This window comes from Eublepharis macularius, chromosome 12, assembly GCF_028583425.1.
Source record: "Eublepharis macularius isolate TG4126 chromosome 12, MPM_Emac_v1.0, whole genome shotgun sequence".
Lineage (NCBI taxonomy): Eukaryota > Metazoa > Chordata > Lepidosauria > Squamata > Eublepharidae > Eublepharis > Eublepharis macularius.
This window is the reverse complement of record NC_072801.1, coordinates 1,245,958-1,266,802: the sequence shown is the minus strand read 5'-3', so window position 1 is coordinate 1,266,802 and position 20,845 is coordinate 1,245,958. Positions and strand designations below refer to the sequence as shown.

The following is a 20,845-nucleotide window of genomic DNA, read 5'->3' as shown; positions in this document are numbered from 1 at the left end:
GGCCAGATTTATTTGGCCAAGGCAGCTACTCTAGCTGGCAGCTGCAGCAGAACCAAAGCAGCAGCAAGCAAGGTGGCAGTGGCACAAAGCAGAGTCAAGCTCCACGTGGTGGCAGGAGAGTGGCATGAGGCTGGCAGGGTGGAGGAGGAGGAGGCGTCAGGCAGAATATGGATCGCCCTCCCATCCCGCTCCCCCAACCCTCTCAAAAAGAGCCCATCAAGCCACCACCAGCTGCCGCTTACGCTGGGTGGCTCTGGCAAGCCCTCCTCCCACCCCGGCTCCAGTTACAAGGGACCCTTCGCTGTGGTTCCTTGGTTTGACGTTGGGATCCGCTGGTTTGACATTGGTTCCGTTTGTTTCTGTTCAGGTTTATTAGTTCACCTTGCATTGGGAGTGGGACTAGCATTTGGGACTAGCTTTTGGCCAGGGGTTGCCTTTGCTAAATGCCTGTAAAGCCTTGGAAATGTTTCCCCGTATAAAACAATGGAGTTTGGCTGGGGGGCACCTTTGACAGGGCCCGTTGAATTAGGCCCTTGGATCCAATCTCCCTGAAATGTGGCGGGGAGTCTTTAATGGACAGGGGAAAGGAGGTTCCCTGGGTCTGGTGGAGTTTCCTCCCCCCTCTTGAAAAATCCCCCCCACCTCATAGGGAATTATTTCCTCATTGGGAATAATGGAAGGATAAATCACGATTAGAGAAACTGACCTGGCTTTCAGGGATTCCAGATCACCAGGAATTTGATGTATTGTCGAAGGCTTTCACGGCTGGAGAACGATGGTTGTTGTGGGTTTTCCGGGCTGTATAGCCGTGGTCTTGGCATTGTAGTTCCTGACGTTTCGCCAGCAGCTGTGGCTGGCATCTTCAGAGGTGTAGCACCAAAAGACAGAGATCTCTCAGTGTCACAGTGTGGAAAAGGTGTTGGCAGGTCATTTATATCGACTCAGGAGGGGTGGGGTTGAGCTGAGTCATCCTGTAAGAGTTTCCCAGGGTGTGGAATGCTAATGGCGGGAGGCTTCACTGCCATTCACTGCCAGGAATTTTGGCGGGGGGTGCACACCCCTAACGGTGACCCCCCCCTGGTCTGGTCATTCAGATGCTTCAGGGGGAAGTGAGCTCCCTTCTGGACCCAGGCACACGACAGGCAGACGTTGTTCCAGCCGCGCATGTGTTTGTGAGATGTCTGTAACAGGGCATCAAGTCCTGGCTGCAACCTTTCATCAAGAACAAATTACACATGTTGGCAACCATATAGGACCCACACATCAAGAAGGGAACTTTCTGAGCGGGTATAGTGTGTGCAGGTCAGGAGGGATACCCTGCGGGCAGTGGGGGAGGGGGGGAGACGAGCTGGCCTTCACACCTCCCCTTCTTGGCAAGGTTTCCCCATGGCCACTCTCCTATGGAGACGGTGGTCATGGGGAAGGGACTTGCCCCTCTGGGAAAAGGAGGCGCCTGGGAGAGGATATGGCAGAGGCAATAGTCAGGGACTACCTATCAAGGCTCTGCAATTTGTATACCACCTGTCCTCTGAGCTACTGGGCCAAGAAAGAGGCAGTTTGTGTAAGAAGAGAACTAATGCTGTCCCCTTACTCGGGTTTCACAGGGGACAAGCCAGTTAGAATGGTAGAGAGGTCAGAGACTCAGGGAGCTGTTTACCCTCTGCTCCTTACTGCCCCCCCCCTGGCATTATTCCTTTGATGTGCCATTGCTATCCTCAGGACTTACTCTTTGTAACACCTTTTTCTTCCTCTGTCACACATTAACCCCTTGCTTTCCATCTCGAACCGTGAATGCAGAACTTCTGCCATCCATTGCCAGCCTTAGACTAGATACCTAGATAGGGATCTTGCCAGTTTGGTCTAGTGGTTAAGAGTGCGGGACTCTAATCTGGAGAGCCGGGTTTGATTCCCCACTCCTCCACTTGAAGCCAGCTGGGGGACCTTGGGCTAGTAGTCACAGCTCTCTGGAGCTCTCTCAGCCCCACCCACCTCAAAAGGTGATTATTGTTGTGGGGATAATAATGGCATACTTTGTAAACCGCTCTGAGTGGGCATTAAGTTGTCCTGAAGGGCGGTATATAAATCGAATGTTATTATTATTATTCTCTTTCCTATCTAGTATGGAGTTCTTACAATACAGAAATCTCATTTCTTTTCTCAAGCTTAACCAAGACTCTGAGTCTCTCTCTCTCCAGCACCCGACATTTCTGTGCATTCCATGCCATTCTGCTCACGCTCTGGCCAGGCCTGTTTCTCACAGCTCAAGGGCTCCTCTCATGCCTTCGCTGCTCCCCTGTAGAGTTGAGCCATTGGACTTCCTGAAGGTCAGCTTGTCGCCCTTCAGTTTCCCAACTCTGGACTTCAGAGCGAGTGAAGTGAGAACCCGGTGCCTGCAACTCTGTCATTCTGTGTTGGGGTGACGGTGAAAAGCACCCTTCCCCAACTAAAAATTAGGTAGACACTTTATACACTGGGACACTTTATACACTGGGCACACAACAAAATGCACATTCCAACTTGGAATCTTCTGCCCTAAAAAAAAAAAAACTCTACCAATCTTAGCAAAAATCTGTACGGAAAATTAAGAAAAACAGCACCAAAAACGCTGTCCTCTTACCACTGGAACAGGAAGATTCAGAGAGATATTAGGGAATTTGACACCATGACCATGCCAAAATTTTAAATTAAAACAAGCAGAAGCAAACCCGCAGAAACACCAATAAAAGAAGGTAGCGAATGCTGTTTTGTTGTTCTTGTGTCCTGCTAACTTTCTTCTTTGCAGGAGTGGGGGGGAACCTCTGTGTGTGTGTGTGTGTCTGTGTGTGTGTGTGTGTCTGTGTGTTTGCCATTGCCTGTGCTTCTGCTGGATGGTTGATGCTGGTGCTTGGTTCTGTCCTGTGGTGTTCCCACATTGGCCCTGGTTCTTCCTGGCATTGACTCACAGTGGTTCTATTGGGCTTGCAACAGTGTCCCTTGCTTCAATTTGGTTCTGGGCAAGAGTCTCAGGTTTGACATTGGTTCTGCTATGATCCTCTGCTTTGACGTTGGTTCTGTTGAGCGTTCTTGGTTTAGCTTGCATTGGGACTGGCTTTTGGCCAAGGGGTGCCCAGTGTGTCTGGTTAAGGTATCTTAGCCCTGGAAAGACTTACCCCATCTCTGGAAACAATAGAGAGTGGCTGGGAGCTGCTTTTTCAGGGGTACATAGAATTGGGCATCTAGGTCCAAACTTCTTGAAACTTGGGGAGTCTTTAATGGACAAGAAGAATTAGGATCCCTACACTTTTAGTGGAGCTCACTTAAAAAGGCCTCCTTCAATCCCACAAATAGTTTGCTCCATAGGGAATAACTGGCAAATATATTTGAGATTCCCGGGAAAAAATTGGATCCAAATAGTGAATGGGACCGTTATCCGGAACACCGAACATTAATTGTATTCCAGGAAACAGGATCCAAATTCTAATGCTGAGGTTCCTTGAGGATCCATGCTTTGGATCCATTTATTTGTGCTGTGGAGACACCCTGAAGCAGCAGATCCCTGATATCTGGTTCAGGCTGTGGCTGTGATACATGATTGTATAATGAGTTTGGGGTGAGTGCATGTAACATTCCTGAGGATCCAGGAGGATCCATGTGTTGGATGCATGTTTTTCCCCTGTGGCAGTGCCACAAAGATGCGGATATGTCACATGAGTGGTTCAGGCTGTGGCTATGGACATGCTATGGGATTGAATGGCACATTTTGAGTTACCTCATGTAAAAATCCCTAGGATCCATGAGGATCTGTGCCTTGGAATCACGTTTTTGTGCTGTGGCATCAGCTATGCAGCAGTGAAGGTGTGATACTTGTGGTGCATTCTGTGGTTACAGACGTGATATGGAATGGTATGGTAAGTTCTGGGTGACTCCTTTTAAAAATCCAGAGCATCCATCCTTTCCAACCACATTTTTGCACCATGGTGCTCCTGCAAAGCAGTGGGTGAGTAATGTTTGTTGTTCAGTCTGTGGCTACAGACCTGATATGGGATTATACATCAAATTTTGGGCATGGCTGTGCCATGAAGTAGGGTGTGTGTGTGTGTGTGCATGATTGTTTCTGTGCTGCCTATAAAGTAAGACACGATCTACAATTTTTATGTTTTTAGAGTCTTTTTAGAGTCTTGCATTGTCCCTGGCGAGTTTTTCTTGCTAGCTGAAGATTTGTGAACGATAAGTGTTAAAGGCATCGGGCTTCATAATAAGCTTCTTGCATAGATATGCATACTCTGATGAATAATATGAAATGGGATCAATTTGACCTAGGAATCTCACAAAGGGAGCTTTGACGTGTGGAAATTAACCTTCATATGTAAACTCTGAACGTTCCTTAGAACCACCGAGTGGGAAGGTATCTCCAGGGTCATCCAGTCCCAGCCCTGCACAATGGAGGAAATGCACAACCATCTCCCCCCTCCGCACACACTAGCGTGACCCCTGCACGGTGTCCAGAAGACAGCAAAACACTTCCCGGATCCCTGGCCAAACTAGCCTGGAGGAAAGTGTTCCCTGACCCCAAAGTGGGACCGGCATTATTGCCCCCAGTGTGTAAGAAAGGGCCAGGAGAACGAAGCGCTGGTACAAGCCTTCCTCCAGGGCCTTGTTTTCTTCGCAGCTCAGACGGAGGGAGTTAATAAATCAACATATAAGGGTTTGTAAATTGTATTTACTGAGTTATTAGACCATTGGCCAATTTATAGATTTTATTATATTTTATTACCTGTGGATTAAAATTTCGCTAAGCATTGATTCCACACAGGAGAGTTTGTATGTATGCTGTCTTTAGAGGCTGCGTTTCCTCGCAGTTTTTGTTGCCCAGAGGGGGCCCGGCAGGGAGCCCAGCAGCCGCGCCGCCCAGCACAGCGCCCAGCCCTCGGCGGGCGACTCCAGCCGCCCAGCAAGGAGAGGCGCCGCGCCGCGCCGCGGGGCTCCCGCGCAGAAGCCCTGGGGCTCCGAGGCGGGCGGGCGGGCGGGCGGGGGTCCCGTGGGCCGTCAATGCGGCGGCGGCGGCGGCGGCAGGGCTGGAACAAGGAATGGAGCCAAATCCCGGGGGCGAGGCCAGCCCCGTCCGCCAAGGCCGGCGGGTCCCGGAGAGCTCGGTTTGCGGGGAGCCGGGCGCGCCTCTCGGGTGCCGCCAGTGGCCGCCCCCCTGCAGACCAGCACGGCTTCCGCCGAGAGCCCCGCCCGAAGACGCCCCCCGAGAGCTGCGGCCTCCCGTCTGCTCCAAGCCGACCAGCCCGCGCCCGCGCCCGCGCGCCTCCAGGGCCGAAGAGTCGGCACGGCGCCACCCGCGCGGCCGCGGGCGAGCAGCCAGCCCTCCGCCAGGCGGAGCTGAGGCGCCCCGAGCCAGCGCCGGGGACTGGGGCAGGCGGCAGGGCCGGGCCGTGGCAGCGAGGCTGCCCCGGGCAGGTGCCGAGCAAGGGCAAAGAGAAGCCCGGGGCTCCCGCTCGCGAGCGGCCGGCAAAGCGCGGGGAGGCTCGGCAACCGGCCCAGACGCGGCGGAGCATTCCTCGGCCCTCCCGGGCAGGCGGCCGCCCTGTTTTCGCGCGGGACCCAAACGGCCCCAGGAGCCAGCGGGCGGGCGGGCGAGCGAGAAGGCGGCGCCGCCGGCCCGGGCAGAGAGCGCCGCCAGGCCGGCGCGGGGGCCGCTCGCGCTTCTTCGGGCGGGGCTCCTGCCGATGCCCCGGAGGGCCACGAGCCCCTCGCTGCGCCCCGAGACCAGCCCCAGCAGCGGCTCTCCTCGCCCGCCTTCCCTGCCCTGCGGCGTCCAGCAGCACTGCAAGAGGCGGCGGCGGCGGCTCCCCCTGCTGCGCCCTCGCCGCTTTCCTCCCAGCGCCGCCGCCGCGGCCCCTTCCCCTCGGCGCTCCCCCTCATGCGGCGGCCCGACTGGAAGCGCCGCCCAGCCCAGCGCAGCCCCTACCCCAAGACTCCGGCGGGCCGCGGGGCAATGACTGCGCTCAGCTTCGGCTGACCCCGCTAGCCGGCCGGGGAGCAGGCGAAGCCACTCGGGGGCCCTTCCCAAGTGGCGAAGCTTGCGGCGCCAAGAGGCACAGCGGGGCCCAAGGAGGCTTCTCCCGGCCCAGCAGAATGAGGTCCACAGGGGCTGAGCTGTGGACCCCGCCCCCCTCTTTTGCCGCCTCCCCTCCTGCGCAGGCCTCTCCCGGCAGGCGAGACCCACTGCAAACGCCCCTCTTCAGTGCAGGGGGCCCTTGCTGCAGCAGCCCCTGGGAAGCCAGCTGGCCACGGCCAGGCTCTGGTGCAGACAGCTCAGGACTCCTCACTCGCATCCACCCCCCCCCCCACACACACTGGAGAACCTCTGCCTCCAGCCTGAAAAGGATGCCTGCCCCACAGCTAGGGCTGTCCTAGGGGGACCAGCCTCCAAGCGGGGTCTGGGGCACACTTGGAACTCCAACTGGTCTCTAGCCACCAAAGGTCACTTCCATATAGGAAACAAGTAAAGAGTCCAGTAGCCCCTTTAAGACCAACCAAGTTTATTGTAGCATAAACTTTCGTCAGATGCAGTCAGGCCAACTCCTTTGGATATAGGAAACAGCTGCTTTGGACACTTACACCTTGAGGTCCACCCCCTCCCCAACCCCCACTTTGTAAGTTCCATCCCCAAATCTCTAGGAATGTCCCAAACTGGAGATGGCAACCCTGGTCTCTCCCCACTGCCCACCTCCAGGAAAAGCTGCTTTACAGAGTATCCCAAACTGGCACCTCAATGGGCCGCTCTCCCTGCACGCCCTGTGCCAGGAGCGGCCTCCTTTGTTGACCGTGCTGAGCGAGGCACCTCCAGTCCTCACCCCCCTTTGGCGGCTGGGGCACCTTTTGATGTAGGACAGCCAGAAGCCAGAGCGTTCTGCTCCACACCTCCTGCCCTCTGTGTTTCCTTAAACCTCCTGAAGGCTGTAGGCCCTGAGGCAGGGGCCCAAACTCCAAAACCGACATCCCAGATAGGACACATTAAGGACACATGCCATTTCCCCTGGGAGATCGAGAGCTAGGCAGAAAGCGGGAAGGGCAGGTTCAAGCACCTCAGCAGAGACCTCCCTTTTCTACCTGTGAAGGAAAATGGAGGCGTCCATCATTATCTAAGGGGGTGAGTGGAGGGAGTGCAGCAGGTTCTGGGCCACCACTCCTTTCCCAGCCAGGGAAATCTAGCCTGCCCCTCCCCTTCCTTTTCAATTCCAGCCTTTCTACAAAGAAGTTGTATTTTAATCAATGTTGCACCTCTTGCCCTGAGCCCACTTGTGGGGAGGGCGGGTTAAAAATAAAAAATAAATTTAAAAAAATTAAAATAAATACAAGGGCTCACTGGCACAGCTCTCCCCTCTTATCTGCTAGAAGGCAGGTGAGGCCGACAGTCCCCATGGCTGAGCACCCACAGCTGACTCCAGGACCTTTAGTCACCCCCTCCCTGCTACCTTTTTGTCTGTTTGGAGTCACACAAGCAGAACCAGAAGTACTTTTATTCACGCCTGTCGGTACAGAACGAAGGCAAGGAAGGCATGTCTGGAACCACCAAAAGGGAGAAAGAAGAAGGCACGCCCAGTCTTAGGTTTATTCAACAAAGATATTTATACTGCTTTAAATACAACTGCTGATCACTATTCATCTGAGGATCACACCCCTTTGCTCCAGACAACTGCCAAACCCTCGGGAAGAAACAAAATTACCTGCAGGAGAAAAGTAAACAGAAGATTTGGAGAAGTCAGAAACCGTTGGCAACAAAAAAGAGCGCTGAAAAAGGGCGAGAGGGATGCCCTCCAAAGCCTCTCCTCAGCACCAGTTTCAGAGCTCAGAGGGTGAAATGGTCTTCCACTGGGCTACCCAAGCCACACTGCTAACCGTTGCTTGAATGAGTGAGCCAAGCCACACCCATAAAGGGAGGCCACATCTCAAGCAGGAGCCAAATCCAGCCACCCTAGTTTAACCCCTGCCCCCCCACCCCGCATCATTCCATTTCTATATGATCCCCTCTAGGAGGAAGAGGAACAGAGACCAACGCTGCCATCCTGGCCCAGCTCCAGAGGCTCCCTGGGTCTCCCACTCACAGCATCCCCCCCCCCCCCTCCTAGAGTTTGCGCACTGCCAGGCTCTTCCCTACCTGTTCAGCTTGACAAACACTTATTCATAAACGTCCTTCTTATCTGCTATATAATCAACAATCTCTTGCGGACACATCAACTTCTCTGCTTCCACATCTGGGATTTCAAAGCCTGGAAGAGATTGGCCCTCTTTAGTCCTCAGGAGAAGCAGTCCCAGCCAGCCAGAAACAAAGGTGCCTCCGGACAGAGAGGGGAGGGCTCCCACTTGCCTCCTGACAGTGATATGAATACACGGTGTGGGTGTGTGTGTGTGTGTGTATCAGGGAGGGCCCTTTAACCCTGCTTCCAGGGATATTTAGGAGGCCTGACATAAGGTATCTGAAACTGTCAGGATCCACTTGCTACGTTCGAACAATAGCCGCTTGTCAGCAAAGACGGCAGGCATGAGGGAACTGGGGTACTGTGGCAAGGAAAAGCTGAGCAGCGTCTTTTCCCGAAAGGTTTTGTGCCTTGTCAGAAAGCAGCAGCCCAGCCTACAAGCAAGAAAATCCCCAGCAATGAAGAGACAGATGAGGAAGGCTCTGCTTTGAGGCTGGCTTTTCTCACCAGGCACAAAGCTGCAGAAGGGCAGGCTAGGCAACTTGGATGACTCTGCCTCTCTGATACTCCGTGGGTCTAAGAACCTAAGCAGAGGGAAGTGGGAGAGCGCACAGCATCGCTAGGAAGGCATGGCAGGGCGGATGCGAAACTCGCAGTTGAGGATGCCCTTTCTCTGATGCTGTGCCCAGGGTCGCAGGGGACGAACACGCCGGGCAAACCTGCGCTTGCAGCTGAAGCTTCCCTCAGGGAGTCGCAGCTGACCCTCACCGACAGCCACTGCTCCAAGAGCATACTTTGGAAATCGCCCCTTTGAAGCCCACATTTTCTAAACAGATCTGCGATGCTTCTTAGTCACCTGCCTGAAGCTTGACTCCCTCCCGCCCTCCCAGGCCTTCTGAGCTGTCACGTTAAAAGGGCCTTATGGCACAGCAGCGTTACCAAACTCGTCCTCCATGGCCATGATGATCTCCACTTGGTCCAGACTGTCCAAGCCCAGGTCTTTCATGAAGTGGGACGTGACTGTCAGCTGGAAAGGGTGGAAGAAAACAAAGGCTGCCCTGGAGCACCGACACACCCAGGAACGCATTCTCATGACCCTGTCGTGGTCCTAAGAAAGGCTCGTACAGTGGCCATCTGTTCCAGCGGCTCCGTGGACCAGGCAAGCAGGGAAGGCAGGCCGTGGAGCCTGGAAATCCACCCAAGGCCGGGGGCGAAACCACGTGGGCGCGGCGGAGACCCTGGGGAGGCCCCGGAGGCCCCTGCTTGCCTGGTTCCCCCACACCCGCGTCGGCCGGGCCGGGGCGCTCCGCGGCAGCAGCGGCAGGAGGCGGCGGGGCCGCCACTCACCTTCTCGGGGTCCACTTTGTCGTAGAGCTTCAGCACGTACAGGACGCGCTCCTGGATGCCGCCCAGCGTCAGCGGGGGCAGGTGGGCGAAGCGGCGGCACGGCGGCAGCGCCTGCGGGAGAGCAGAGGGCGGTGGCGCGCGTCCGGGGGGCAGGAGCCCGGGCGCTCCCGGCCTGCGCCGCCGCGGCCCGGTTCGGAAGCCCCGCGGAAGCCCCGCCCCCGGCGGAGGCCCGGCCCAAGGTCGCCCGCCCGCCCCTGCCGCTGCTTCCCCCCCCCCCAACTCACCCGCGAGGGGCCCCCGGCGGCGCAGAGGGCGGCGGCGGCGGCGGCCTCGCGGAAGAGCCGCGGCGGGGCGCGGGGGAGGCACCGGCGAGCGCAGGCCGCGAGGAGGACACGCGCCGCCATGGTGACCCCGCGCCGCGAGCGCTGCTTCCCAGAATGCCCCGCGCCCCCAGAAGCCGCAGGGGGCGGAGCCTCGAGATTTGCATGCCCCGCCCCGGGAAGAGGGGGGGACGCTGTCCCCCGCGCATGCGCAGAAGCGGAGGGCCGGCGAAGCAGCCCTCCTGCCAGTCGCACATCTACACACGTCAGCAGGCCTTTTCCTTTTAAAACGAAGTTTAATAGTGCCTGTAACTGACAGCACAAAACAACAACATCCTGCCCAGAGAGAACGTGGTGAAGGAGAGTGCCCAGCAGGGAGGAGCAGCCAACCAAGGGGCTGAGCCCCTCGCCCTGGGCTCCGCTTGCTCCCTGCCAATCCCTTCGCCAGGACCCAACTGCCGCTCAGCCCTGCCAGTCTCTTGGGAGGGAAAAGCAGCCCTCTGGGAGGAACTCCTCAGGCCCAGGAACGCCCGTCCTCCAGGACAGGTGGACAAGCACTTTTTCCAGCGGTGACCGTCTCTGGGGCAGATCCCTGCCTCACCCCATAGCGATAAATGCAAACGTTGCCACCTGTCTGGCCAGCCAACAGAAACTGGTCTGTGACGGACCACCTGACAAGAGACCAGCTCCCCTCAGCACGAGGGGGCAGCAGCGCCGTGCACTCTCCCCGCAACAAGTCCCACACAGCGATGGCTCCAGAGGTCAGTACGGCTGCTGCAGACGCATCCCGCACGTCCCCTTCCAGGTACCTAGCAGCCAAACAGACACACAGAGGGAAAGTCGTTGAGAAAGGAAGTGGTCCTTGTGCCAGAAAGGCCTGGGCAAGAAGGACCAACAAGCTCCCACACAGTGGCCGTCTGTTCCAGTGGCTCTTTGCCAGGGATTCAACTTGCCTTCCTTGATGGCCTGGAGGCACGGATGCCGTCATCACCCTGCAGCTTCTGGCCGTCTTGGGATTGAACGCCACCACCTGAAAGGCCGGGCTCCCACCTGACTCCGTGTTCTTCATATGCGGGTGACTTAATACCACAAACAGGAGGCCCTGAGGTACAAGGGAGAGAGTAGAAATGGGGCCATCTGCTGCCAGTGCAGGCACCAGCAGGATATGGGAGGCGGGGCGCAGAAGCCCCTAAGTTCAGGAGAGCAATTTTGGATCAGTTGCAATGCAGCCGTAGCCCAACCTTCCCACACCCACTAGGGTTCCAGGCAGGTCTGAAACACAACATTACGCCCCACTAAGCAGAACAAATGTTCAAATCCTGGGCCTGCAGGCTTGTGTCCCTTGCCTGGCCAATTGAAGGATGCCTTGCCGAGTCCCCTGAAGACGCTCAGGCATGCATGTAAGTCAAGTCTCGGTGAAAAGAGGCTACTGTAGGGCAGGCAGCCCCTCAGACCTTGGTGAAGGCTGCCATGGGGTGCAAGCAGCCCCCAGCACATGCAGCCAGAGAAGGCCTCCTGGCTTCAAAGCCTGACTGGTGCCCTGCAAGATGACAGAATGCCAGGAGTGCCAGGAATGGCCGGCCGGGGGGGGGGGGGGAGGGAGTGCCTTCTATCTCTGAGCCCCCCGCCCCCCCGGTGTGGCTTTGTCTACTTTACGCAACTGACATACCGAGTCGGAGTAGGCCTGGTGGCACACCGGCGCAGGGTAGGCATAGCCTAGCAGCATCCTGCTCAGCAGCTGCCCAGTTCTCAGGTTCCTGCAGGAAGAAGGACGGCAGCGTTCCAGGGGATTCCGATTTGGGTTGGGCTGTACAGGAGATGCTCTGGTGGCTCTTGGGGCAGCTCAGAAAAGCACGTTCCAATTCTGGCCCCTGTGAGCAACAGGGCTCAGCAGCCCAGCAGTGAAAGGGGGCCGGGTAGGGGAGCACTGCTGTTCCGGGGGATTGCTCTAGAAAAGCCCACACGAGCCTGGCTGGCGGGAGGATGGGACTCAAGGCCCCTCTGTGCCCAGGGCTCCAGCGAGATCCAGCCTCAGTGAGCAGGGCCAGCCTGGCAGAGGAGCCTTCCTGTCACAGGCTTGACTGGCAGCCCCAGCACAGTCCAGCTGCACTCCAGACAAGCAGCTTACCAGACCACTAGGCAGTTGGCAGCCGTCAAGCCAACCAAAGCCTCAGCCAGCCCAGCCACTGCAGCAAACGCCAAAGTGGCCTCCTCTGGAGGAAACAAGGCCTGCCTCGTGTAGCTCCTAGGAAGGGAAGACACCAGCAGAGTCACAGAGGGCAGGGAAAGCAGAGGGGGCAGGAAAAGGCCCCGAGGGCATCCATGTGCACCCCACCCCCTGCACCTCTCTCACCCTCCTGCTTCAGGGAAGGAAAAGATGTCCACAGCTCGGTCACAGCTGCTGACCAACCTCCTGCTGCTCAGGCCAAGAGCAGCTTTGATCTTTCCAGCCTTGACCAGTAGCTGCTTCACACCGCCATCCTCAAGAGAAGGAGACAACAGCCTGTGGGGGAGGAAGGAGGACTTGGTAGCCTTCAGTTTGGATCCTGCACTCGGTTGGGGGAAATTAATGGGCAGCCTCCGGTAGGAGCAAACAGCCAACCCCTGAGCTGTTTTGGGGTTAGGGAAACAGCATGGGGGAGGGAGAGGTCTAAGCCCCTTCTCTTCAGGTGCTGTGGCCTGATCTGAATGGGACCCACATATACCTGGGGCAGCAGTTCTTCAAAACACTCTCTGCACTCTGGGCTCACTCCTCACACGGCTTCCTCCAAGACCTCCCTATAAGGCAGCTCTGCATGGTTCACAACCCCCGCCCCCCCAGCCTTGACGCAAAGCATGGATACATTCTGGGTTTTTAAAATGTTCTTCCAAGGGCACTGTAGTTGTCTTACTGAAAAAGAGACCATTTCCTCGTGTTTTCAGTCTCACTGGGCGTGCCAGCTGTTGTTTTCAAAAAGTGGCCAAGAGCCCTGGAAAAAAAAGTCCTCCGAGGCGGCTCACCTGACCGCCGCTATCTCCAGGCCTCCCAAGGCCACGCACACAAGGTTGTGAGCACCCGGCAGGGGCACGATTTGGAAGACGGGGACCTGTAGGGAGGGAGTTGCAGAGTTCAAGCCACCTTCACCAACACTCCCCTCTCCTCAGGCCAAGCCAAAGCTACCCTTGCCTGCCCCTTTGCAAGCAAACCAGCAGCTCTCAACTGGGAAGTCAGCCCCAAAGCGAGCCCACTTGCAGGGCTGAAGTGTTCACTCCACAGCTGCAAACTGTGCTGCTGGGAAAGCTAAGCTCTGAGCCAACCCTGAGCGCTCTCTGCACTTTGGGGTGGTGGTGGTGAGGGTTGGACAGTGACAACACAGTGAGGCAGACTCACAGCCACATCCATCCACCAGGACCCACCACGTCTAGAACACGTCTCCTGTGGCAAAGAACTTTTCATTCTGTGGGGCAGGGGTGGGGAGGACGCTGATGTTGCTAGGAAGGTGCAAACAGCGGCAACTGCTTGGAAAGAGGGGCTCTCCTGAGGCTCTTGAGGTGGTCCCAAGCTCAAGTGGCTGCACATCCCAAGAACCGGCTGTGGGAACTGCTACAAGCAACAGGTACCACCAAAGAGGTGGTGGCCACTGGAAAGCAGGCCCACAACACCATTTGTGGCGCTGTCCTCTACCTCGGCAAAGCTCCAGGTGTGGACTTTCTCCCAGCAGCCAGAGTCCAGATGTCTCCAGAGGGCAACGGAAGTCTCACAAGCAGTCACAATACACAACTCTGTGAAGTCAGCTGCTCCCCACCATACAGCACTCACATCCACAGAGCAGGAACCAGAGAAATTCTGGATACAAGAGAATTATTCCAGCGCAAGCATTTACTTACCCCAGACAGCAGCCGTAGTGTTGCGGTGTCCACAACAAAGCCCCACCCCTATGTTTTTGACTCCAAACCACACAGCCACAAAAATCCAAGAGGAGGCTGCTGGGCTCCCCCATAACCCAGTAGTTATGAGGCGGGAGAGAGAGAAGCGCCAAAGCTTCAGTCTTCTTGGAAGCCACAAACTGGAATGCAAGTGGGCAAATCTGTCTCTTGGATGTTCCATGGAACCCTGGAACAGGATCATCTCGCAAGACTCCTCCACGACCCACACCTGCGCCCGGGCGTGGGGACGTGCAAGGCCTCCTCCAACTGGCACAGAAGCAGGCCACAAAACTGCCGCCGTCAGCAGTGCCGCATCATTATCTCCCGCCCACCTTCAGCTTTGAGGTCATCTGCAAATGTTCTCCTCCCTGGGAGTCCTTCATCACACGTGCCCAGTCTTCTGCTACCACTTCACGCTGCTGAGAAGGGATCGAGATACAGTGAGAGGATGACCTCCCCCCACCCGAGTTCCAGAGCAGGCTCAGGCTCCCTCTTTTCAACCGAGAAGGCTGCAGAGTCAACCCTTCCCACGTATACTGAGCCCTGCGGTGGAGGGCTAAAGCACCAAAGATCCTGGCCGTGAGTAGAAGCTTGGCTGGGACAGCCTCAAATGCCTTTGAGACAAGTGACCTGCCACATCTAGCAGGCTCTGTCTGGCCTATCCCTTGGGAACTACCACGGCCTTCTGCGAAGAGCTATTTTGATGCCGTGGACATTCAGGAGAAAACTTTCAGCCACAGAACGCTGGCATCAATGCAGTGTCTCTGAGGAAAGTGAAAGGTCACTCTGGCCGGGAAAAGGAAAACCTTAACATCTGGAGGGTGATGTCGGGCATGAAGAAGGGAGTCAACAGGCGCAAAAACCGAGAGGTGGGAAGTAGAAAGGGCCGAGAGCATGCACACAAAGGAGGAGAGTGGCTGCAAAAAAGCGGAGGGGGGGGGGTGCAAAGGAAAGCAAAAAAAAAGAAGAAGCAAAGAGAAAAAGGAGCAGGGAAACCTCAGACAGGCCCTTGGGATGGGGGAGGACAGGCACAGGAGCTCTGGAGGCAGAGCAAAGAGATGGGGAGAAGATGCCCCCCCAGGGAAGAGGATGGAGGCAGGGCATTAGGACTGCTCTGCTGTGTAGCAAGACCCGGAGGCTGCTTTGCCAGCCACATCTCTGCCTTCTCCCAGGGCAACTCCCAGGCCTTTTCAGTGCTGACCACAAGCAAGCGGGGCAGACTGGACCTGCAGTGAGGCCCCTCTGCCTTTTAAGTAGTTTGCAGAGGCCTTGTGGTGCTCTCCAGGCACGGCTGCCAGTCCTTGCCTTTTCGCCATACTTACAGCTGCTTGGCCAGGCTCCCAGTTGGCTCCCCCTTCATCCTCTGGCCACAGTGCCCCCAGGTGGCATCGTTCTTCCTCCTTGCCCCATGCTGATGTGCTCAAAGCTGCTGATAAGACGCTTGGCTCCTGAGGGGCACCGGCTTGTGCTTGCCGAGGGGCACCAGAGCAGTCCTGTGTGCCTGGAGTTACCCCCACAAGAGGGAAAAGAGAAGTGGGCAACTGGGACTCCAGCTGACTGGTTCCCCCCTCCGGGACAGCATTGGCTGGAGAGAGGAGCAGCTTGCTCGTGTGCAAGCCCTGTGGAAAAGGGAAGGGCTCAGGGGGCTCATCTTCCAGAGAAAGAAGAGCACCACCCAGGCTTTCTTCTGCTGCCTGAAGACTGGCAACATCAACACCCTGGAGGGACTTGAGGGACTTGCCACCATCCAAGATTTCCAGCACTTTTTTGGCAGAAGCTTTGACTTTTTCTGATTTGAGGGAGCCAAACTCATCTGTGGGTAAGTGGAATTCTTGCAAGTCCAAGTCAGAAGGCAACCACTTGAGTCTGGCCCTTCCACCGATGCTGGGGATACCAAGGCAGCCAAGAGAAGCAGGATCCGGAGCGCCTGTACACAACCTGCCCCCCCTTCCACCTGCAAACACAAAAGAGAAACTCACCAATGACTCCAGACTCTCAGTCGATGGATCCACGGCTCTTGCACACACTTCAGCAGGCATTGCACTCTGCACAGCCCAGCACTCTGCACAGCCCAGTCCCACACCAGCAGCGCAATACTCAGAAGGGCCCATGACACCCGAGCTTCCACAGACAAGGCAGTCTTGAGACACCTGGAGATCTATGAAGGAAAATCCACCCGCCTCTGCCCTCATCTGCAGGAAGGTTCTGCTCCTCAAGCCCCACTGAAATGAACAGAGTGGCACAAGAACTCTACCATGCTCCTGAAGAGTCTTGCTCAGGGCTTGCACTGCAGGGCTTCAATCTGCCCGTCTTCCCCCCTGCTCAGTCCTGAAGGAGCCACCTGAAGCAGCCGAGTGGGACGAAACACTCCGGGAACTGCCCTCGAAGCCTCCCAGACCAGAAAGGCAAAGAGCAAAAACTCCCTGCCTTCAGAAGTCCCCTGGCTGGCCATTCCCCCCAAAGGGGCCAGAAGACGCGGTCGTGGCCCGGTCATGTTGAAGTGCTCTAAAAGACGATCAAGAGGCCACGGGGTATTTTTCATCCCCCCCCCCAGCACCCTGTCAGAACCACAAACCTGAAGATGCTCTTCCCGCCTTGCTTTTCAGAGAGGAACTTGAGGGTTTTCTTTGAGGTGAAGCCATTGCACCGCTTTGTGCTGGCTCCACCCTGGCACGGTCCTGGTTCCCATCCTGCTCTTGAGGCTCCGAGTGACACACTTCACTGGACACAAGAGAGCTGTTTCCTTTGAGACTCATCAGTGCCAACAGTCCTTGTGCCCCACGGCTTGGAGGTCTGCGCCGGGACCGCCTTCTCCCCTTCCGCCTCCCCGCTCTGCTCTGCTGGGTGAGAGCCCTGCTCTGAGGCAACCCATCCCCAGGAGCAGGGCTCTCCGTGGATGCTACATGAGACCCACTTCCGCTTTCCTGGTCAGCATCAGAAGACGGGGAAGGGGCACTACTTGCCACCAGCCCTGGGGAGGAGGGGATGGGCTTTGCCGCCTGCTCCTTCAAGGCAACTCCCTGGCCCTTCCTCCTCTTGCCCAGTTGGCTTTGAATGACCGCTGCCAGGTTGAGCTCCCTCTGGCAACTGGACATTCGCCGGGTGGTCCTCACATAATACTCGGCTGGAAACAGGAGCCCCTCGACGACTGTGCAAGAGTCCCACCGGCTGCTGGCGGGGGTAGCAGGAGCACCCTCCTCCAGGAGGGGAGGGCCAGCCGCAGCCCCTGAACTGTTCTTTGCTGGCCTGAGAGCGGGAGAGGCACTGCGACAACAGCTGGTGCTCTGTGACTCCCCAGACTGGCTTCTTTCTCGATGTGTTTCATTTCCACACAGATCTTCTTTAGCCTCCCTGTCTTTCTCCTTTTCTTTTGAGATATTCTGCAGGTCAGCAAGCAAAATGGTGTCCTTGTCTGCTGAATCTTCAGGGGTAGCAAAGCCACCTGCCTTCCACAGGTGCTCAGGGGAGGGACCTGGACTCTCCTCCAGCTGATGGCCAGGAAGTGGACTAAGAACTCTGGGGATGCCGTCTTCCTCAAGTGGCCCCTGAGGTGTCACAGGCATGGTAACAGTGCCTCCTTGTTCTGCCGCCGCCGCCGCCAAAGGCATCTTTGGGACGCTTGAATTGAAACCGCTGCTGTGTCTCTTGAAGACCGGTGACTGATGGCCCTCCAAGCTGAGCCCTTCATTAAATTCTCTTCTATCCTCCAAAGCCCCCCTGGACCGCTCCTTGCATCTGCTTCTGGACAGGCGGCTCTGCTTTCTTTCAGGAACAGGCCACACAGGCGCAATCGGGACTCTTCTGTGCTCACGGCCAGTACTTTCTAAGGCTGAGTTCTCAGGCAAGGGGCCTTCTCGGCTGAACTCCTCAGGCTCAAGATTGAAGGAGACTGATGGAGCTTTCATGGCATTTGTCTCGGAACAAGAACCAGCTGAGATGCTCTCTGACGCCTTGGAAGCATCCTGGCCAACGGAGCCTGTGAAATGAAAGGCAATTCCTGAGAAGTTCCCCATTGAGACGGTAAAAATAGGCACGTTTTAACCCCAAAGTTGAAAACTGCAGAATTCTAGAAGACTAACTGCAGCTAGTTAACAGGAAAGAGAAAGAAGAGTTTCAGTTCCTAAAGAGATCTCAGATACCCAACGCAGCAGCCCTTTCAACAGAAGGCAGGCAGGATGGTTCTTTCTGTCCGCACTGTCCGCAGCAGAGTCTGAAGGGGGCACCTCTTCAGGACACGCCGCACAGAGAGCAAAAAGGGCGCCCTTCCTCCAGAAGAGAAGGAAAACCAGCCAGGCCCCCCGGCCTTCCCCTCCCTCCGGTGCCTGAAGGGCTGGGCTGGAGGCGCGCAGGTGTCCCAGAACAGGGGGCCGAGCACAGTGTCGAGTTGGCTACCTGCAGAGTCCTCCTCAGCTTGCATTAGCAATTGGTTTTGCTCCGCAACGGTGTTCTTAACGTAACTCTTGACTCTCTCAGCTCTTTCAGCACGCTACAAAGAACAAGACATTTGTTGCACAACGGGGCTTGGGAAGCAAAAAGCTTCCACAAACTTGTTCCTTGACCCCCAACTGGAAAGGACCCCAGGCTGACCCACCTGCAATATGTTGAACGTCTTCGTGTACTCTCTCTGCAGTAAGGTCAGCTTCTTCTTTAGCTACAAGACACAGATATTACAGGGTTGTTGTTACTGATCACGCCAGGGAGAGGTAAACAGTTTAGACAGGAATTCTGCTCCCCAAATTACAACCCATCGAGAGAGATTGCGACCACAGTCACCCTTTCCACGCAAAGGACTGGAATTTCAGTGGTGTCAATAAAGGCGCCTCATTTGCACAGGTCAAGTCACTCTCAGATGCTGTCATCCTGCAAACTCCTTTTCTCAGGACGCTGGGGAGCAAGAGGCCAGCTTTGAAACTCTCATGAATCAAGCAGGATGAGGCCCAGAACACATCCATTCCCATATACCACTGGAGTTATTGCAGCCACAGACAGCTGGGAAACCTCAAGTTGGCCAAACAGCCCAGGTGGAGCCATGGGCTCAGTACTGAGGGGGCCAGGCAGAGAAATTCTACCTCAGGGCCGTGAAGGGAAGGTTTGGTGCAAGGGTCCCCCCACATATGCCCTGGGGCACAATTGTGCCAGCCAAGTGTTTTTAGAAAGTGGGTGGGGGCCAGGTGGGGCTTTTACCCAGCTCTGAACATTCCTTTGCATTAACAAAACCACCATGCAGTTAGAAAATTAACACAGCCAGGAGAAAATATTCCTTTATGCTGGCTTTCTAGGTGCTAGGAGTTTTCAACATAAAGGTGCACTGGAAAATGGAGATGCTCAAGGGGGAAGTATCCCTGCCTCTGAACACTTCCCAGGGTTGCTGTTGTGAGAATAAAAGAGAGGGAGCTCCACCTATGCTGCTGCCATCTCCTTGGAGGAAGGGGGTGGGGGATAAAGACCACTGGATAGGTAAGTCTTGTCCCTCCAAAGGAACAGTTCACATGTGCAAGGGAACAAGGGGCAGGGCAGGCTGCAAGTGGCGGCTTCCCACTCTGGAACTTGCTGCAATTAACCAAGTCCGTTTCCCAGACATCACTGTGCAAATACAGGACAGATACTTAAGAACCACCTTATGCCGAAAACCCACAGATCAGCAAACATTTCTACATGTCTCCAGTCACCATCCTCAACGCACCAAACAAGTCGCCTACAGCCAAGCTCTGCATTACAACCACATTTATTCCAATCCACAGAGATTCTCACCTGCAGGATCTTCAACGGACATTTTTGGAAATACAGTCCCCACCTGATGTAGTGAGGAAACTGATCAACAAAGCCAGAAGGATATCCAGGGATGAACTGCTATAAGACAGGCTCAGATCACAAAACAATGGAACACCGCTGGGGGGGGGGTCACATACGGCTCTCAGCAAAAAGCAGCTCAACCCATCATCATCAGCGACTTGCGACCTACGCTGGACAAGGGCAGGCTTCTCTCACAAGTATTGGGAGGCAAACCTTTTTTTGCCCGCAGGCAGCCCTGTAACCTTAAACCACTCTCTCAAAATAATGTAATTCCCAACACTGACATGGACTCTGGGACCACAGCCTGCAGTAAACCAAGATGCCTACTGTGTCCCCCTATTTAGTCCAACAGCAGAATCACTGGACCTAGCGACCACACCAGTCATGCCATCTCAGGTGCACTCGCTTGTTCATCTTATCACATGTCAACAATGCCCTGCTAATCTCTACACTGGACAAACAGGTCAGTCCCTACGCAAAAGAATAAATGGACATAAATCTGACATTACAAATTACAACACTCAAAACCAGCAGGAGAACTTTTTAATCTTCCAGGACAGTCCATTGCTGACCTAAAAGCGGCTGTCCTCAGACAGAGGACTTGAAGGGGAGATTACACGAGATTGCTAAAACGAAGTTTATTTGCATATTAAGAACAACAGAACTCCCCCCCCCCTCCGGGACTTCGGATTCTTATCCCTCTACAGATGCTAATTTCTGCTCTAATCAGCTGCATTGTTCCTTCACACCCTGAAGCCCTCCCACCTTTGGTTGTGATAGAAAGGCCCAAGGATCTCCAGAAGGGAGCTCTGACTTTGGGAAGCTGCCACTCTGAAAATCTTGTCGGTCTCTAAGGTGCCACTGGACTTGACCCCCCGCTGCAACTAGAAAGCCGGCACGAAAGAACTCTCCTTGGCCGTAGTGCCCTTTTCCAGCTGCAGGGAGGTTTTTCAATAGCCATGAACATTCAGAGCAGGGACCCTCCCCCGTGAGGAGACAAAGTCGCCTCTGCCCTCCTCTCCCTTCTGTTACACTTTCAGGCCCAGAGCATTTCCTGCACCTGAGCCTCACAACCACCCCGCAAGGCAGGCTCAGTGGGCAGAGACAGCGAACCGGGGCGACCCACCTCCTCCCTGTCGCGCGCGCCGCCCGCCTTCGCCGGGGCGTCCATCGCCGCCTCCGAAAAGGGTGGCCACGCCCCCTCGCTCGGACCGCCGATCAGACGCGGCAAAAACCGCGCCGAAGAAGAAAAGTTTCTGCGCACGCGCGAATAAAGCCGCTTCCGGTCCCGGC

The 20,845-nt window shown here is 55.9% G+C and overlaps 2 protein-coding genes across 2 annotated transcripts; both read right to left on the bottom strand.

Annotated features, from left to right (window-relative positions):
* Positions 1 to 7,586: 7,586 nt before the first annotated feature.
* On the bottom strand, positions 7,587 to 10,001 carry NDUFAB1 (NADH:ubiquinone oxidoreductase subunit AB1). The gene is made up of 5 exons (XM_054993573.1): positions 9,818 to 10,001; positions 9,534 to 9,644; positions 9,126 to 9,213; positions 8,147 to 8,258; positions 7,587 to 7,715 (listed from the first exon to the last, which is right to left on the bottom strand). Exons 1-4 carry the CDS (start codon positions 9,935 to 9,937, stop codon positions 8,167 to 8,169), a joined length of 411 nt encoding a protein of 136 aa, XP_054849548.1. The 5' UTR covers positions 9,938 to 10,001; the 3' UTR covers positions 7,587 to 7,715; positions 8,147 to 8,166.
* Positions 10,002 to 10,129: 128 nt separating this feature from the next.
* Positions 10,130 to 20,775, bottom strand: PALB2 (partner and localizer of BRCA2). The gene is made up of 13 exons (XM_054993572.1): positions 20,679 to 20,775; positions 18,351 to 18,410; positions 18,152 to 18,245; positions 16,335 to 17,735; positions 15,082 to 15,713; positions 14,092 to 14,178; positions 13,518 to 13,679; positions 12,854 to 12,939; positions 12,207 to 12,356; positions 11,982 to 12,098; positions 11,523 to 11,610; positions 10,807 to 10,955; positions 10,130 to 10,662 (listed from the first exon to the last, which is right to left on the bottom strand). Exons 1-13 carry the CDS (start codon positions 20,721 to 20,723, stop codon positions 10,368 to 10,370), a joined length of 3,366 nt encoding a protein of 1,121 aa, XP_054849547.1. The 5' UTR covers positions 20,724 to 20,775; the 3' UTR covers positions 10,130 to 10,367.
* Positions 20,776 to 20,845: the final 70 nt, after the last annotated feature.

What these genes read in the sequence shown, in the direction of transcription:
- NDUFAB1 (XM_054993573.1), bottom strand. Translation starts at nt 9,937, where the DNA reads ATGGCGGCGCGTGTCCTCCTCGCGGCCTGCGCTCGCCGGTGCCTCCCC. An exon ending in CCGCCGGGGGCCCCTCGCGG is followed by an intron (nt 9,645 to 9,817) that starts GTGAGTTGGGGG and finishes GCTCTCCCGCAG; the next exon opens with GCGCTGCCGCCGTGCCGCCG. An exon ending in GGCCATGGAGGACGAGTTTG is followed by an intron (nt 8,259 to 9,125) that starts GTAACGCTGCTG and finishes AATCTCTTCCAG; the next exon opens with GCTTTGAAATCCCAGATGTG.
- PALB2 (XM_054993572.1), bottom strand. Translation starts at nt 20,723, where the DNA reads ATGGACGCCCCGGCGAAGGCGGGCGGCGCGCGCGACAGGGAGGAG. An exon ending in GGCGGGAAGAGCATCTTCAG is followed by an intron (nt 15,714 to 16,334) that starts GTTTGTGGTTCT and finishes TTGTGTTTGCAG; the next exon opens with GTGGAAGGGGGGGCAGGTTG. An exon ending in ACCAGGCCTACTCCGACTCG is followed by an intron (nt 10,956 to 11,522) that starts GTATGTCAGTTG and finishes CTTGTACCTCAG; the next exon opens with GGCCTCCTGTTTGTGGTATT.